The 16,093-nt window shown below is 40.1% G+C and overlaps 1 protein-coding gene across 4 annotated transcripts in view; it reads left to right on the top strand.

Moving 5' to 3' along the window:
• Positions 1–14,648, top strand: part of TTN (titin) — a 236,211-nt gene extending 221,563 nt beyond the window's left edge. For all 4 annotated transcript variants that reach the window (XM_041473527.1, XM_041473526.1, XM_041473525.1 and 1 more), the window contains 13 exons: positions 46–345; positions 795–1,097; positions 1,376–1,678; positions 1,796–2,380; positions 2,512–2,817; positions 2,914–3,213; positions 3,453–4,028; positions 4,120–4,425; positions 5,093–5,686; positions 5,803–11,756; positions 11,845–11,998; positions 12,952–13,245; positions 13,371–14,648. In XM_041473527.1, coding sequence (XP_041329461.1) covers positions 46–345; positions 795–1,097; positions 1,376–1,678; positions 1,796–2,380; positions 2,512–2,817; positions 2,914–3,213; positions 3,453–4,028; positions 4,120–4,425; positions 5,093–5,686; positions 5,803–11,756; positions 11,845–11,998; positions 12,952–13,245; positions 13,371–13,669 — 10,274 coding nt within the window. In that variant the 3' untranslated portion in view covers positions 13,670–14,648. The remainder of the gene's footprint in view (positions 1–45; positions 346–794; positions 1,098–1,375; positions 1,679–1,795; positions 2,381–2,511; positions 2,818–2,913; positions 3,214–3,452; positions 4,029–4,119; positions 4,426–5,092; positions 5,687–5,802; positions 11,757–11,844; positions 11,999–12,951; positions 13,246–13,370) is intronic.
• Positions 14,649–16,093: the final 1,445 nt, after the last annotated feature.

Raw genomic sequence — 16,093 nt, 5'->3', positions numbered from 1 at the left:
TTTGTAAGCTTCTTTTCTTTTTTTCTTTTTTTTTTTTTTCCCTAGACAAGCCTGGACCACCTGTTGGACCTATCAGAATTGATGAAATTGATGCAAATTATGTAACCATCTCCTGGGAGCCTCCTGAGCTGGATGGTGGAGCTGCCCTTAGTGGGTATGTGGTAGAACAGCGTGATGCTCACCGTCCTGGATGGCTGCCAGTTTCAGAGTCAGTAACCAGGACAACATTTAAGTTCACCAGACTTGTTGAAGGTGCAGAATATGTGTTCCGTGTAGCTGCTACAAACCGCTTTGGAATTGGATCTTACCTGCAGTCTGAAATTATAGAATGCAAGAGCAGAATCCGTAAGTCTTAATTTTTGTTCAATCTCTATTTTTAAAATTAGAAATATATGTTTAAATGAGTCTATATATCCACACATATACTAGAATTTTCTACATGTTGCTACTTCCTTTTGCCAGATAAAATTGTACATCCTGATGCACAGTAATCATGTTATTTTCCAGAGGAAAAATGCCACCCATAAATTGGTATAGGTGTTATAGATGTGTTGCACAGAACATGGATGGTAAACTTGGATTTTCTGCTTAGGTCTACCATCAATCTTGAAAAATTGCTCTACCCCATTACAAAACAAGAAGTTTTACCTGATTTGTAAATTACTTAGGTACCTGCTAATAAAAGTGTTTGATAAGACGTTGATATTACATTGTTATTCACAATATGTCACATCCTACTAAGGTGTAAAGTAATCTGATCCTTTCTTCACTAATTCCATGTCATATTTTTACAGGTATTCCTGGTCCTCCTGGCACTCCTGAAGTGTTTGATATCTCTCGAGATGGCATGACATTGACTTGGTATCCTCCAGAAGATGATGGTGACTCACAGATTACTGGTTATATTGTGGAACGCAAAGAAGTTAGAGCAGATAGATGGATCCGTGCAAATAAAGTTCCAGTCACCATGACTCGTTACCGTTCCACTGGGTTGGTTGAAGGATTAGAATATGAACACCGGGTCACTGCAATCAATGCCAGAGGCACTGGGAAACCCAGCCGTCCTTCCAAATCTGTTGTTGCCAGAGATCCAATTGGTAAGTAATTTCCTACACAGATTAAACACATGATGGTAGAAGGGAATGACATTATGGTAGAATTAATTCTAATTTGAAAATTTTTATGGTTGTATTAACAAAATGAGATTCTGACTGGAGAAAAAGAAGAAAATATTAATGAAAATCTTTCATTCAAAGTTTTCCTTTTTAAATTCTTTATACTTATTAGAGATTGTAAACTGCAAGTTAGCATTTATTTCATCTTTCAAGTATTCATAGAAACAAATCCCACCTGCCTATCTGATCTTCTCTTCCAGCTCCTCCAGGTAAACCTCAGAATCCAAGAGTCACTGATACTACAAGAACATCTGTCTCCCTGGCTTGGAGTCCACCAGAAGATGAAGGTGGCTCTAAGGTTACTGGCTACTTAATTGAGATGCAGAAGGTTGATCAATTTGAATGGACCAAGTGCAACACTACACCAACCAAGATTCGGGAATACACCTTGACACATCTTCCCCAAGGTGCAGAGTACAGATTCCGAGTGCTAGCCTGTAATGCTGGTGGGCCAGGAGAACCTGCTGAAGTGCCAGGAACAGTCAAAATTACAGAAATGCTTGGTAAGACATTTCAAGCCGTAGCTCTTGTTGAAAGCTGTCCTAAAAATTTTTTTGCCTAAAGCAGGTATGATATCACCTGTAGAACGACATAGCATGACATGTTGTTTTTGTTTGCAGAATATCCTGACTATGAACTTGATGAAAAATACCAAGAAGGTCTCATGGTGAGACAAGGAGGAGTAATCAGGCTTACAATACCCATTAAGGGTAAGCCCATGCCAGTATGCAAATGGACAAAAGAAGGACAGGACATCAGCAAGAGGGCCATGATTGCAACTTCAGAGACTCACACAGAACTTGTGATCAAAGATGCAGAAAGAGAAGATTCGGGCACCTATGATTTGGTACTTGAAAACAAGTGCGGCAAGAAAGCCGTGTACATTAAAGTCAGAGTGATTGGCATTCCAAATCCACCAGAAGGACCACTTGAGTATGATGATATACAAGCTCGTTCTGTCAGAGTAAGCTGGAGACCTCCTACAGATGATGGTGGTGCAGATATCCTGGGTTATATTGTTGAGAGAAGAGAAGTACCGAAGACTGCCTGGTACACTGTTGACTCTAGAGTGAAAGGGACATCACTAGTCGTGAAAGGACTCAAAGAAAATGTGGAATATCACTTCCGTGTTTCTGCTGAAAACCATTTTGGTATTAGCAAATCTCTCAAATCTGAAGAACCAGCAGTACCAAAGACACCTCTAAGTAAGTTTTCTTTTAGATTCAAAAAAAAACCCCAAATTAATAACTACGTTATGATCTAAAAGTGCAACAATATATGCAGAAATATTAATGCTATGTCACTGTTATATTTTTATTATTACCATTATTAACAGATCCACCAGAGCCTCCAAACAACCCACCTGAAGTCCTTGATGTTACAAAGAGTTCTGTCAACTTGTCCTGGTCCAGACCTAAAGATGATGGTGGTTCTCGTGTAACTGGCTACTATATTGAACGTAAAGAGACATCTACAGAAAAATGGGTCCGGCATAATAAAACTCAGATTACCACTACAATGTACACAGTCACAGGACTTGTTCCAGATGCTGAATATCAATTCCGCGTCATTGCTCAAAATGACATTGGTGAAAGTGAAGCAAGTCCTGCTTCTGAACCAGTTGTATGCAAGGATCCATTTGGTAAGATAATGTCCACATTCACTGATCTTTTCAAGGACAGTTTAATGACATTTAGAGAAAAACTGATTTTCTGTTTTAATTTATTTTAATTTTCAGACAAACCTAGCCAACCTGGAGAAATTGAGATCACTTCCATCTTTAAGGACAGCATTACATTAGAATGGGAACGACCTGAAAGTGATGGTGGCAAAGAGATCCTTGGCTATTGGGTTGAATATCGCCAGTCTGGAGAAAGCACCTGGAAAAAATGCAATAAGGAACGCATCAAGGACAGGCAGTTTACAGTAGGAGGTTTACTAGAGGCCACAGAATATGAGTTCCGTGTTTTTGCAGAAAATCAGACTGGCCTCAGCAGACCTCGAAGGACTGCTATGGCAGTGAAAACTAAATTAACATGTAAGCAAAAATACGTTGTCATTTTTCTGATGTTGTTGTAATTTGCTACATCATAAACCATGGTGCTGCATTTAACATGCTGTGTATTTGTTTTATGTGATATTTGCTAACATGACTATGCCAAATGACAGTCTCTCAAGAGGATCAAGTATAAATGAAAACTGATTTCCAGTAATATAGTAATAGAAGAAAATGTCATCGTAATCATCATTATTTTTTTTTTATTTTCTTTGTCACAGCTGGAGAAGCACCTGCCATAAAGAAAGAAATGCAGGATGTTACAACTAAACTGGGTGAGGCAGCTCAACTGACATGCCAGATTGTTGGAAGACCTTTGCCTGATATTAAATGGTACCGCTTTGGCAAAGAGCTGGTACAAAGCAGAAAATACAAAATGTCATCTGATGGACGCAATCATACACTGACAGTAATGACAGATGAACAGGAGGATGAAGGTCTTTACACTTGTATGGCTACCAATGATGTTGGAGAAATCGAAACTAGTGGCAAGCTATTATTGCAGGCTCCTCCTCAGTTCCACCCTGGCTTCCCATTGAAAGAGAAATACTACGCAGGCGCAGGTGGCACCCTCCGCCTTCATGTTGTGTATATTGGCCGGCCAGTACCAGCAATAACTTGGTTCCATGGCAACAAACCTTTGAGAGGATCAGAAACAGTTACTATTGAGAACACAGAACAGTATACTCATCTTGCTATTAAGAATGTCCAGCACAAGACTCATGCTGGGAAGTACAAAGTACAACTCAGTAACACATTTGGAACAGTTGACACTGTACTTAATGTGGAAATACAAGGTAATAAATTTTTTTTTCAGTATTTTGTGGAATATTTTTTCAAATATTGACTGGAAAAACAAATAAAAATTTTGTGCTTTTTCTTGGACAGATAAACCAGATAAACCAGTAGGACCAATTGTTATAGAGTCTATATTGAAGAATTCTGTGGTGATAAGCTGGAAACCACCAGAGGATGATGGAGGTGTTATGATAACCAATTACATCATAGAGAAACGTGAAGCCAAGGAAGGAGCAGAATGGCAACTTGTATCTTCAAGTATTTCAGGCACAACCTGTAGAATTGTTAACCTAACTGAAAATGCAGGCTATTATTTCCGTGTTTCTGCTCAGAATATGTACGGCATTAGTGAAGCACTGGAGGTTTCATCAGTAGTTTTTATAAAGCCTCCATTTGGTAAGTAGAGCCTAAAATATCAATGTCTGAATGCCCCTGTGTTTTCATTTAAGCCCAGCCCCATGCAGCTGTTTGATCACCTGTGGGATCAGGAGAGAATCAGAAGGGTAAAAGCTGAAAAACTCTTGGGTTAAGACAAAGACAGTTTAATAGGAAAAGGGAAAGCTGCATACACCATCAATGCAAAACAAAGAATTCATTCCCTGCTTCCCATGGGCAGACAGGTGTTCAGCCATCTCCAGGAGAGCAGGGCCCCATCACACGTAACAGTGGCTTGGGAAGGTAAATGCCATCACTTCAAGTGTCCCCCCTTCCCCCATTTTATATACTGAGCATGGTGTCATATGGTCTGGAATATCCCTTTGTCAGCTGGGCTCACCTGTCCTGGCTGTGTCTCCTCCCACCTTCCCAGGCACCCCCAACTTCCTCACCAGCATGGCAGTACAATGAAGAAATGGCCTTGTCTCTGTGTAAGCTCTGCTTAGCAATAACAAAAACATCTCTGTATTATCAACCCTGTGTTCAGCACAAATCCAAAACACAGCCCCATAGTGAAGAAAGCCATTGTGAAGAAAGTTAACTCTACCCCAGCCAAAACCAGCATGACCTGTAATTAATTAACTAAGGCAAGCTCACTTCAATTTTTGAACTTTGTTATTCTTTACAGAAAAACCAGGACAACCCGGCCAGCCAGTAGCAAGTGCTATCACAAAGGATTCTTGTGTTGTCTCATGGAAACCACCTGCAAGTGATGGCGGTGCAAAGATTAGAACTTACTATCTTGAGAAGCGTGAGAAAAAACAAAACAAGTGGATTTCTGTAACAACAGATGAAATTCGTGAAACAGTCTACTCTGTGAAAGATCTTATTGAAGGTCTTGAATATGAGTTCCGTGTAAAATGTGAAAATCTTGGTGGTGAAAGTGAGTGGAGTGAGGTATCCGAACCAGTCATTCCAAAATCTGATGTACCAATTAAAGCTCCACATTTCAAGGAAGAACTAAGGAATCTGAATGTGAAATTTCAAGCTAATGCCACATTTGTTTGCAAAGTCACTGGTCATCCTAAGCCAATTGTCAAGTGGTACAGACAGGGCAAAGAAATCATGCCAGATGGGGAAAAGATCAAGATACAGGAATTCAAGGGAGGCTATTACCAGCTGGTCATCACAAATGTAACAGATGATGATGCCACAGTATATCAAGTTAGAGCTACCAACCAAGGAGGATCTGTGTCTGGCACTGCCTCTCTGGATGTTGAAGGTGAATAAAGGGTCTTGATAATCAAGACAAATTCATTTAATTTTGAATATTTAGACTGTTATGCTCTTCTCGTGTGCTTTTGGTTATGTGTTTTTTTCTTCCTCTTTCTGTTCCAGTTCCTGCAAAGATTCATTTGCCCAAAAACTTGGAAGGCATGGGAGCTGTTCATGCCCTCCGAGGGGAAGTGGTGAGCATCAAGATTCCATTCAGTGGCAAGCCGCCCCCTGTGATCACGTGGCAGAAGGGACAAGATCTTATCGATACTAATGGACACTACCAAGTCATTGTTACACGGTCATTCACATCTCTTGTTTTCCCAAATGGTGTTGACAGAAAAGATGCAGGGTTTTACATTGTTTGTGCCAAAAACAGATTTGGAATTGATCAAAAAACAGTTGAATTAGATGTGGCTGACGTGCCTGATCCACCAAGAGGTTTGAAGGTAACTGACGTTTCAAGGGATTCAGTCAACTTAACCTGGAATGAACCAGCTACTGATGGTGGAAGCAGGATCACAAACTACATTATTGAGAAACGTGCTACGACAGCAGAGCGATGGATTCGTGTTGCACAAGCTCGTGATACACGATACACAGTGGTGAACCTATTTGGCAAGACCACCTACCAGTTCCGTGTAATTGCAGAGAACAAGTTTGGCCAAAGTCAGCCTTCTGAACCTACTGATCCAATTGTAACAAAGGAAGACAAGACCAGAGTAATGAACTATGATGAAGAAGTTGATGAAACCAGAGAAATTACGGCAGCTAAAGCAGGTCACTATTCTACAAAGGAACTCTATGACAAATACATGATTGCAGAAGAGCTTGGACGCGGGCAGTTTGGCATTGCACACCGCTGTGTTGAGGCAGTTTCAAAAAAGACTTACTTGGCCAAATTTGTCAAAGTAAAGGGTGCAGACCAAGTTTTGGTAAAGAAAGAAATTTCCATCCTAAACATTGCTAGGCACCGAAATATCCTGTATCTTCATGAGTCATTTGAGAGCCTAGAAGAGTTGGTCATGATCTTTGAATTCATTTCTGGTGTTGACATCTTTGAAAGAATCAGCACAGCTTCATTTGAACTTAATGAAAGAGAAATAGTGAGTTATGTACGCCAGGTCTGTGATGCACTAGAATTTTTACATCGTCATAGCATTGGACATTTTGATATTAAACCAGACAATATTATTTACTTCACAAGAAGAAGCTCTGTAATTAAAATTGTTGAATTTGGTCAAGCCAGACAGCTGAGGCCTGGAGACAGCTTTAGACTCCAGTTCACTTCTCCTGAATATTATGCGCCTGAAGTACATCACCATGACTTGGTCAGCACAGCTACGGACATGTGGTCAGTTGGTGCTCTAACATACATACTTCTCAGTGGCCTTAACCCTTTCATTGCTGAAACAAACCAACAAGTTATTGAAAATATTCTAAATGCTGAATACAGCTTTGAGGATGAAGCATTCAAGGACATAAGCGTCGAAGCCATGGACTTCATTGATCGCTTACTAGTAAAGGAAAGAAAATCTCGGATGACAGCTGCTGAAGCGCTTAATCATGTGTGGCTAAAACAGCAGACGGAAAAGACCAGCACCAAAACCATTAAGACTTTAAGGCACAGGCGTTACTATCAAACTCTAGTAAAGAAGGAGTGGAACACAGTTGTGTCAGTAGCCCGCATTTCCTGTGGAGGCGCAATTAGATCCCAGAAAGGCATAACAGTGGCTAAAGTTAAAGTTGCCCCAATAGACATTGGGCCTATTGCTGGGCAGATAAAGCATAATGTTGCAGAAGAAGGAGGCCATGCCAAATATGTATGTACAATTGAAAACTATGATGAGTCCACACAAGTCACATGGTACTTCGGTATGAGGCAATTAGAAAGCAATGAGAAATACGAAATCAAATATGAAGATGGTGTGGCAACCATGTATGTCAAAGATGTTTCTAAATCAGATGATGGTACCTACAGATGCAAGGTGATGAATGATTATGGTGAGGACAGCTCTTATGCAGAACTTTTTGTTAAAGGTGTGAGAGAAATTTCTGAGCACTACAGATGCAGAACTGTTAGAAAAGTGAAACGACGGGTTGATACTATGAGACTATTAGAGCATCCCCCAGAATTTACTCTGCCTTTGTATAACCGCACTGCATATGTTGGAGAAAATGTCAGGTTTGGAGTAACTATAACAGTTCACCCAGAACCTCGCTTAACATGGTACAAATCAGGCCAGAAAATCAAACCTGGGGATGATGATAAGAAGTATACTTTTGAATCAGACAAGGGTCTTTATCAGCTTGTCATCAATAATGTCACTGAAGAGGATGATGCTGAATACAGTATTGTGGCACGCAATAAATATGGTGAAGACAGCTGCAAAGCTAAGCTGACTGTGATTCCACATCCCCCTCCAGCAGATGCCACACTCAGGCCAATGTTTAAAAGACTGCTGGCAAATGCTGAATGTCAAGAAGGCCAAAATGTCAGTTTTGAGATCAGGGTATCTGGTGTGCCAAAACCAACGTTGACATGGGAGAAAGATGGTCAACCTCTATCCTTTGGTCCTAACTTTGATATAATTCATGAAGGTTTAGATTACTATGCTTTGCACATCAGAGATACTTTACCAGAAGACAGTGGCTACTACAGAGTTACTGCTACAAACAGTGCTGGATCTACCAGCTGTCAGGCTTATCTAAAAGTTGAACGCTTGAAATATGTCAAGCGTGAGTACAAGACAGAAGAAGAGCGGGAGAGACATGTACAGAGGCAAATTGACAAGACCTTACGAATGGCAGAAATCCTTTCTGGGGTTGAAGCTGTTCCACTGACACAAACTGCACAAGAGGCTCTCAGAGAAGCTGCTATCTTATATAAACCAGCTGTTAGCTCAAAGACCGTTAAAGGTGAATATGAAATTCAGAAAGAAGAAAAGAAGGAGAAGGAGGAAAGGAGACTTCGTATGCCATATGAGATCCCAGAGCCTCGCAAACATGTGCGTGCTGCTCTTGAGGAAGATCAGCATATTAAACACTATGTGCCTCTGTCAGACATGAAGTGGTACAAGCGGCTGCGAGACCAGTATGAAATGCCAGGAAAACTTGAGAGGACTGTTCAGAAACGCCAGAAACGCATACGTCTTTCCAGGTGGGAGCAATTCTATGTGATGCCGCTGCCTCGCATTTCTGATCAGTACAAGCCTAAATGGCGCATACCAAAGCTGACACAAGACGATCTTGAAATTGTGAGACCAGCACGCCGGCGTATCCCATCTCCAGAGTATGAATATCACTATAGACCAAGAAGGCGGTCGCTTGGTGACTTATCTGATGAGGAATTGCTCATGCCGATAGATGATTACTTAGCCATGAAGAGAACTGAAGAGGAAAGACTGCGCCTTGAAGAGGAGCTGGAGTTAGGCTTTTCTGCTTCCCCACCAAGTAGAAGCCCCCCACGCTTTGAACTGTCTGCCCTTCGATATTCTACTGCAGGAGCACAGGTCAGTTCAGAGGAAGAAAGAAAAAGAGAGCTGAGGTATTCAAGCTATCACATTCCAACTAAAGCTGAGACAAGTGCAAGCTATGCAGAGCTTCGTCAACGTCATGACAGGGCTGCCTACAGACCACCTAAACAAAAGCAAAGAATAATGGATGAGCGGGAGGATGAAGAATTGCTCCGGCCTGTTGGCACTGATCAGCGACTCTCTGAATACAGGAGTGAGCTCAAATATATGGCAGAGGAAGAAAAGAGTAGACTCAGGAGAAGGAGGGAAAGAGAAATAACTGAGATCACATCAGAAGAAGAAGAAGAAATAGAAATGGTGCAATATGCTCACAGGGAATTTTCACCTCCCTCTAGATTATTAAGGAGAAGAAGATCTCTTTCTCCAACTTACATTGAGCTGATGCGTCCTGTATCTGAATTAATTCGACCTCGCTCACGGCCTCCTGAAGAAAGTGAGAGAAGATCCCCAACACCAGAGAGAACTCGACCACGATCACCTAGCCCAGTTTCTAGTGAAAGATCTCTCTCCCGGTTTGAGAGGATGGCAAGATTTGATATATTTTCTAGATACGAGTCCATGAAATCTGCTCTGAAAACTCAAAAAACTATGGAAAGGAAATATGAAGTTCTGACTCAGCAGCCTTTCACCCTTGACCATGCTCCTCGCATTACCCTGAGAATGCGCTCACACCGAGTACCGTGTGGCCATAATACTAGGTTCATTCTAAATGTCCAGTCAAAACCAACCGCCGAAGTGAAGTGGTACCACAACGGTATTGAGCTCCAAGAGAGCAGTAAGATTCACTTTACCAATACGAGTGGTGTATTAACTCTGGAGATTCTTGACTGCCACATTGATGACAGTGGAACATACCGAGCTGTATGCACAAACTACAAAGGGGAATGCTCTGATTATGCAACACTAGATGTTACTGGAGGAGATTACACTACATACTCTTCCCAGAGGAGAGATGAAGAAGTACCAAGGGCAATTTTGCCTGACTTGACAAAAACAGAGGCATATGCAATCTCCTCGTTTAAGAAAGCATCTGAAACAGAAGCAAGTTCCTCAGTAAGAGAGGTCAAATCAGAAGTGTCATCAACAAGAGAGTCACTTTTATCCTATGAACACTATGCTGCTTCTGAAGAAAAAGTCACTGCTGCTGAAAAAAAATCACTGGAAGAAAGGACTTCACACAAAGCATTTAAAAGCACTCTGCCAGCAACAATCCTTACAAAGCCACGGTCAATCACAGTTTCTGAAGGGGAGACTGCGAGATTTTCCTGTGATGTTGATGGTGAACCAGCACCAACAATAACATGGCTCCATGCAGGTCAACCTATTGTTTCTTCAAGGCGCTTCCAAGTAACACGAACACAGTACAAGTCTACCTTTGAAATTTCTTCCGTCCAGATATCAGATGAAGGAAGTTACACTGTTGTGGTGGAAAACTCTGAAGGAAGACAGGAAGCCCATTTTACTTTGACCATTCAAAGAACAAAAATTCCTGAAAAAACAATTACATCACCTCCAAGGATCAAATCTCCTGAGCCTCGTGTAAAGTCACCAGAGCCAGTTAAGTCCCCTAAACGAGTGAAATCTCCTGAACCCATCAGCAGTCCCCCAAAAGCTAAGTCACCACCTGGAGACAAAATGGTATCAACAGAGAAAGTACAATTACCAACTGCTTCTCCACCAAAGATAAAACAGCATCTGAAAGCAGAAACTCTTGGAGATAAGGTAAAGTTATCCTGTGCAGTTGAAAGCAATGTTTTAAGTGTCAGAGAAGTGGCTTGGTATAAGGATGGTAAAAAACTGAAAGAAGACCATCATTTCAAGTTTCATTATGCAGCAGATGGCACTTATGAGCTCAAAATCCATGAGCTCATGGAATCTGATAAAGGAGAATACACCTGTGAAATTATTGGTGAAGGAGGTGTTTCGAAAACTAACTTCCAGTTTACCGGCCAAGTATTTAAAAATATCTATTCCCAGGTAAGAGGTGTAACTGAATCTCATAAAACAGTTCAGAAAGAAGATGAGTTACTTATGGTTTCTAGCCAGAAGAAATCAGTAGTGGCAACTGAAGAGAAATCTGCAGTTCAAGAAGTCATTAAAAAGTCAGTTGTTACAGAAGATGTCAAACAAATGAAAGCAGAAATTACAGCTTCTTCAACTAAAATGACAATGTCTGAAGGGCAAAAAGTGACACTGAAGGCCAACATTCCTGGTGCCTCTGAAGTAAAATGGGTGCTGAATGGAATGGAGCTGAGAAATTCAGATGATTACAGATATGGTGTTTCTGGAAGTGATCACACGCTAACTATCAAAAAGGCCAGTAATAAGGATGAAGGTATACTCACCTGTGAGGGTAAAACTGACGAAGGCATTATTAAATGCCAGTATGTTGTGACCCTTTCTAAAGAGCGCTCCAGTGAACCAGCATTCATCATGCAGCCTAAGTCTCAAAATGTCAATGAAGGACAAGACGTATTGTTCACCTGTGAAGTTTCTGGGGAGCCTTCTCCTGAAGTTGAGTGGTTAAAGAATAATCAGCCTGTAAGTAATCATTTAATATGTTTACTTGAAAAAATAGAATTATTCATAAAATTTATCTTAATGAAATAGTTTTTGTTCCCCTCCTTAGATTGCAGTTTCATCGCACCTCAGAGTATCCCGCTCTAAAAATATATATTCTCTTGAGATTCGAAATGCTGCAGTGAGTGACACTGGAAAATACACAGTCAAGGCAAAAAATTACCATGGGCAGTGTTCTGCTACAGCATCTTTGACTGTACTCCGTAAGTTTGTTCTTCAGATCTTGTGTTCAGAATAGTCACAACTTTTTGCTGTGGTGCGTCTACTAAAATGACTTACGATAAAATCCACTGGCAGTGTTGACTTCAGTATTTTAAGACATTAATCTTTCTTTTGTATATTACATATGCAGCCCTAAAACAGCACTAGAAATCTTTTTAACACCCAGAGTAGCACAGACATGCTCTATTACATCAACAGGTGCATGGTAAGAGAAAGCTATGAGCATTTCTTCTAGGATGAGTATGTTAAGACCTTGGTGCTGGTAATTATTCTTTCCTCATTTACTAAAAATTCTTTCCTCATTTACTAAAAACATCTGTTACAATAAAATTAAGTCATTCCACAGTTAAAGATTTTATGGCAACTTAATTGAACTGGGTTTACTATTTTATTGGCTATACCATATCCCAATTCCTAGCATCAAGGTGTGGTTGTGATTGCTTGCATGACTGTGTTTGGGTCTAAAGCAAAGCTGCAGTGACTGAGCTTTCCTGTTGCCCTTTATAGCTACAAAACAAGGCAGTGAAATAGAGATTTTACTATTCTGTGTTTTTAAGACCTGAAAAGGTTTCACAGCTTCTACAAATAATGAACTGAGCACACACAATTAATTTCTCAGTGTCTAATTCTAATAATGGTTCTAATAAGAAACGCTGTGTGATAACCTGTTTTTTTCTTAAGTATGTATGGTTTTCCTTGAAGCTCATACATACTGTAAGTTTCATTGCCTATTTTTTAATTTCTAAATTTCTGCTTGTGATTTGGATATCTTGACTCAAGTGATTGTAAACAAGTGTATACTCCACTGCAGTTTTCCATTGAAAGCAAAGTATGCCATCTTCATTTCTATAAAATTAACCATACAGAACTGCATGACTTTGTTAGTTAATGTGATGTTATTGCTTTTTCCTTCTATGTTTGCAATGCTCCTCAGCTCTAGTTGAAGAACCTCCGAAAGAGGTAGTATTGAAGACCAGTGGCGACGCAAGCATGCACGAAAGTTTTTCTTCTCAGTCCTTTCAAATGGCTTCTTCTAAACAAGAGGCTTCATTCAGCAGTTTCAGCAGTAGCAGCATGACTGAAATGAAATTTGAAAGCATGTCTGCCAAAAGCATGTCCTCCATGAAAGAATCCTTTGTAGAGATGAGCTCCAGCAGTATTATGGGGAAATCTAGCATGGCTCAACTGGAGAGTTCAACTAGTAAAATGCTTAAATCAGGTCTGAGAGGTGAGCATTACAATTCTTGGTAGAGTTAGTGCTTCGGCTATCCTGAAGTAGTCCTCAGAGTAAAGCTGCTTCTTGGCTTAGCGAAAACAGACTAACTTGGTATTTCTTCTCCGATTTTTTTAAAGGAGTACCACCCAAAATCGAAGCTCTCCCATCTGACATCAGCATTGAGGAAGGAAAAGTTCTCACACTATCCTGTGCCTTTTCGGGTGAACCTGCTCCTGAAATAACATGGTACTGCAGAGGGAGAAAAATTACGAGTCAGGACCAGCAAGGCAGATTCCACATTGAAACCAGTGAAGATCTAACTACCCTGATCATCATGGATGTCCAGAAGAACGACGGTGGACTTTATACTCTGAATTTAGGGAATGAATTTGGTACCGATTCTGCCACTGTGAATATAAATATCCGATCACCTTAGAGAGCTTAATCTGTATTATTTACACTTGTATTTTTACAAGTGATTCATATATGGACTGAAATATCTGATATGTAAATATAAAAGAAAAATATTTTTTTACCTACCTGAACGAGACAAAGTCCAGATCTATACATTATGACTTATAGTCATTATTGACCTAAGAATTTAAAACACTTTTTTCACTGACATGTACATACTGTATATAGCCGAAGTTAACGGTTATGAAGTTTTGTACCGTTTATTTTATGACATTTTGAAACGTAACTTTTGGAACTAACAGTTGGTAGGGGAAAGTTTCCTAGCAAATGACTACCCTGCTCAACATTTAACTAATTTTTGCGCCTCAACTCATTGTTGATGTCTAAGAATGCCTCAACAGGTAGAGAAGCTCCCTGTTGAAGATTACCTACGCCTAAGACATGATACTGTGCACAGTATTTCATACGTGCACAAATATTTATGTTGAATCAGAAATGTAAGGCATTGGTGATGTTTGCAATTACCCTCCTGTAAGCATTGCTTTAATGCTTTACATTGGATCTGATTACGTCATAATTTTCATACCTGACTGACAATTTCTGAACAAAGTGCAAGCGGCCAGCACTTTGTTCACCCACTGTGTACTGTTTCTGACACATTGACTGCCTGAATAGCTTTTAAAAAAGTAACATCACCTGGCCATCCCCTTAATCAACAGAGCTATTTAGGTATTCAAGTGCAGCAGCAGTACCCCATCTCGGAGGTTCTTAGGGTGCAGTGATTGAGTTTGTGTGGTAGTATTAGACACCCAGTAGTCACTTCCGGGCAACTAAGCAATGAACCACAGTTTGAAAACAAACTGTTGCTACAACATCAAATACCAGCCTGCACTTCAATTTGCTTTAGTTCTCCTAATGTAGTAATAGAGCTTGGTAGCTGTTGAACCTCCTAGAGATAGAATTGTTCATTTGAAATAAAGCATGCTTTCTGCACCATAAAAGTCTGTGACTCCTTCTTTATTTATTACGCTGCTTTTACAGTTCCTGTACTACACTACAGAAAAAGAGTTGCTGAAACAAAAGATGAGGTAGAAATGGAGTTCTCCAGTGTAAACCAGGTAGTTAACTGTTGACAATCCAGCCATCTGTCACAAACAGCCTATCCACCTTGGAAACCAGCCTTGGAAAGTTACTTTTAAAAAAATGTTCTTCACAGGTACCTTATTGACAAAGGACAAATTCTAGCACATGCCTAAGCATTGTGCTGTTCTTACAGTTCTGTTATTTCCAGGCTTTCCTCTACACCATCTTGGTTTTTTGGCAGCTTCAATCTGTACAGACTGATTGACCCTAACTGCCTGGACCAACAAGTTGTCACCTTCAGTGCGTGATTCATCAATTCTTCATCCCACAAGCGGACATATCTGTCAGAGCAAAGCCTGTCTTCACATTTGGGGGGTTGTGGGAGGGGTTGGGATATGTTATCTGTGGGGAAAAGAGTATCAAGGTCAAAGGAGCAAGTCTGCTTCTAGAATTCACTCTGTAGAAGAAGCTTGAGAGCAAACACTTTCACAGAAATGCAACACTTCAAGAGCTGTAAAATTCTCTGAAGTGCAGCAAGAGCATTACTTAGCAAACATGATGCATCACTGTGACTCTCAGCATACCACTAATACTAAAAAAAAAAAAAAAAAAAAAAGACTCAAATTCATCAGAAGTAATGAAGCAGATAGAATGTTTTAAAACCTATTCCAGAAAGACTCACTGTAGAACCTTTTTTTTATACTTTCCTATAACCCTATATATTATCACTATCTATCCAAATTATGCAGGAAAGCTAAGAAATAGGGACAAAACAAGGACTAAGGTAAAAATAGGATTTCAGAAGAGCTAAGCTCTGGGTCAGGACAAAATCCAAACTTTTTCAAGTGATGGAAGCAGTAATTATAAGTATGAAAGAGTTTAAGAGTGCATGGTGTTTCTTGCTTAAGGAGAAAAGTTTAAAAGAATAAAAATTAAGTTTAAATGGCTGTGTATTTTAATCTTTAAACCATCCAAAGAGAAAAAAACCTCAAGAAAGTTTGTAATTCTCATTTCTTTATATGTTTAAACTCCAACCAACAAACTCAATACAAGAAAAAAATGTGTAGGCACAGTCTTGTTTAGCTAACAAGTAACTTGTGTATGCAGGCACATAATAAAACTAACACTAAAAACGCAGTAGATATTTAATCATCTCAGCAGAAAGAGATAAGTTATAGACGGCATCTGCAGCATCTGCATGGCCTCTTCTACACAAAGGCTACAGGAAACTTAGTCTCACATGGCCTCTACTGAGTCTCAAAACACTCAGTTTTGAAGAGGAAACACAACGGTGTGACAGTGCAAGCAAGTTCATCCTGCCAGTACCTCTCTGGCCCAACTCTGCACAGCACTTAAGCAAGTA

Source organism: Pyrgilauda ruficollis, unplaced genomic scaffold (assembly GCF_017590135.1).
Source record: "Pyrgilauda ruficollis isolate IOZ18807 unplaced genomic scaffold, ASM1759013v1 scaffold3, whole genome shotgun sequence".
NCBI lineage: Eukaryota > Metazoa > Chordata > Aves > Passeriformes > Passeridae > Pyrgilauda > Pyrgilauda ruficollis.
Note: the sequence above shows the minus strand (reverse complement) of the source record. Positions and strands in the feature narration are given on the sequence as shown.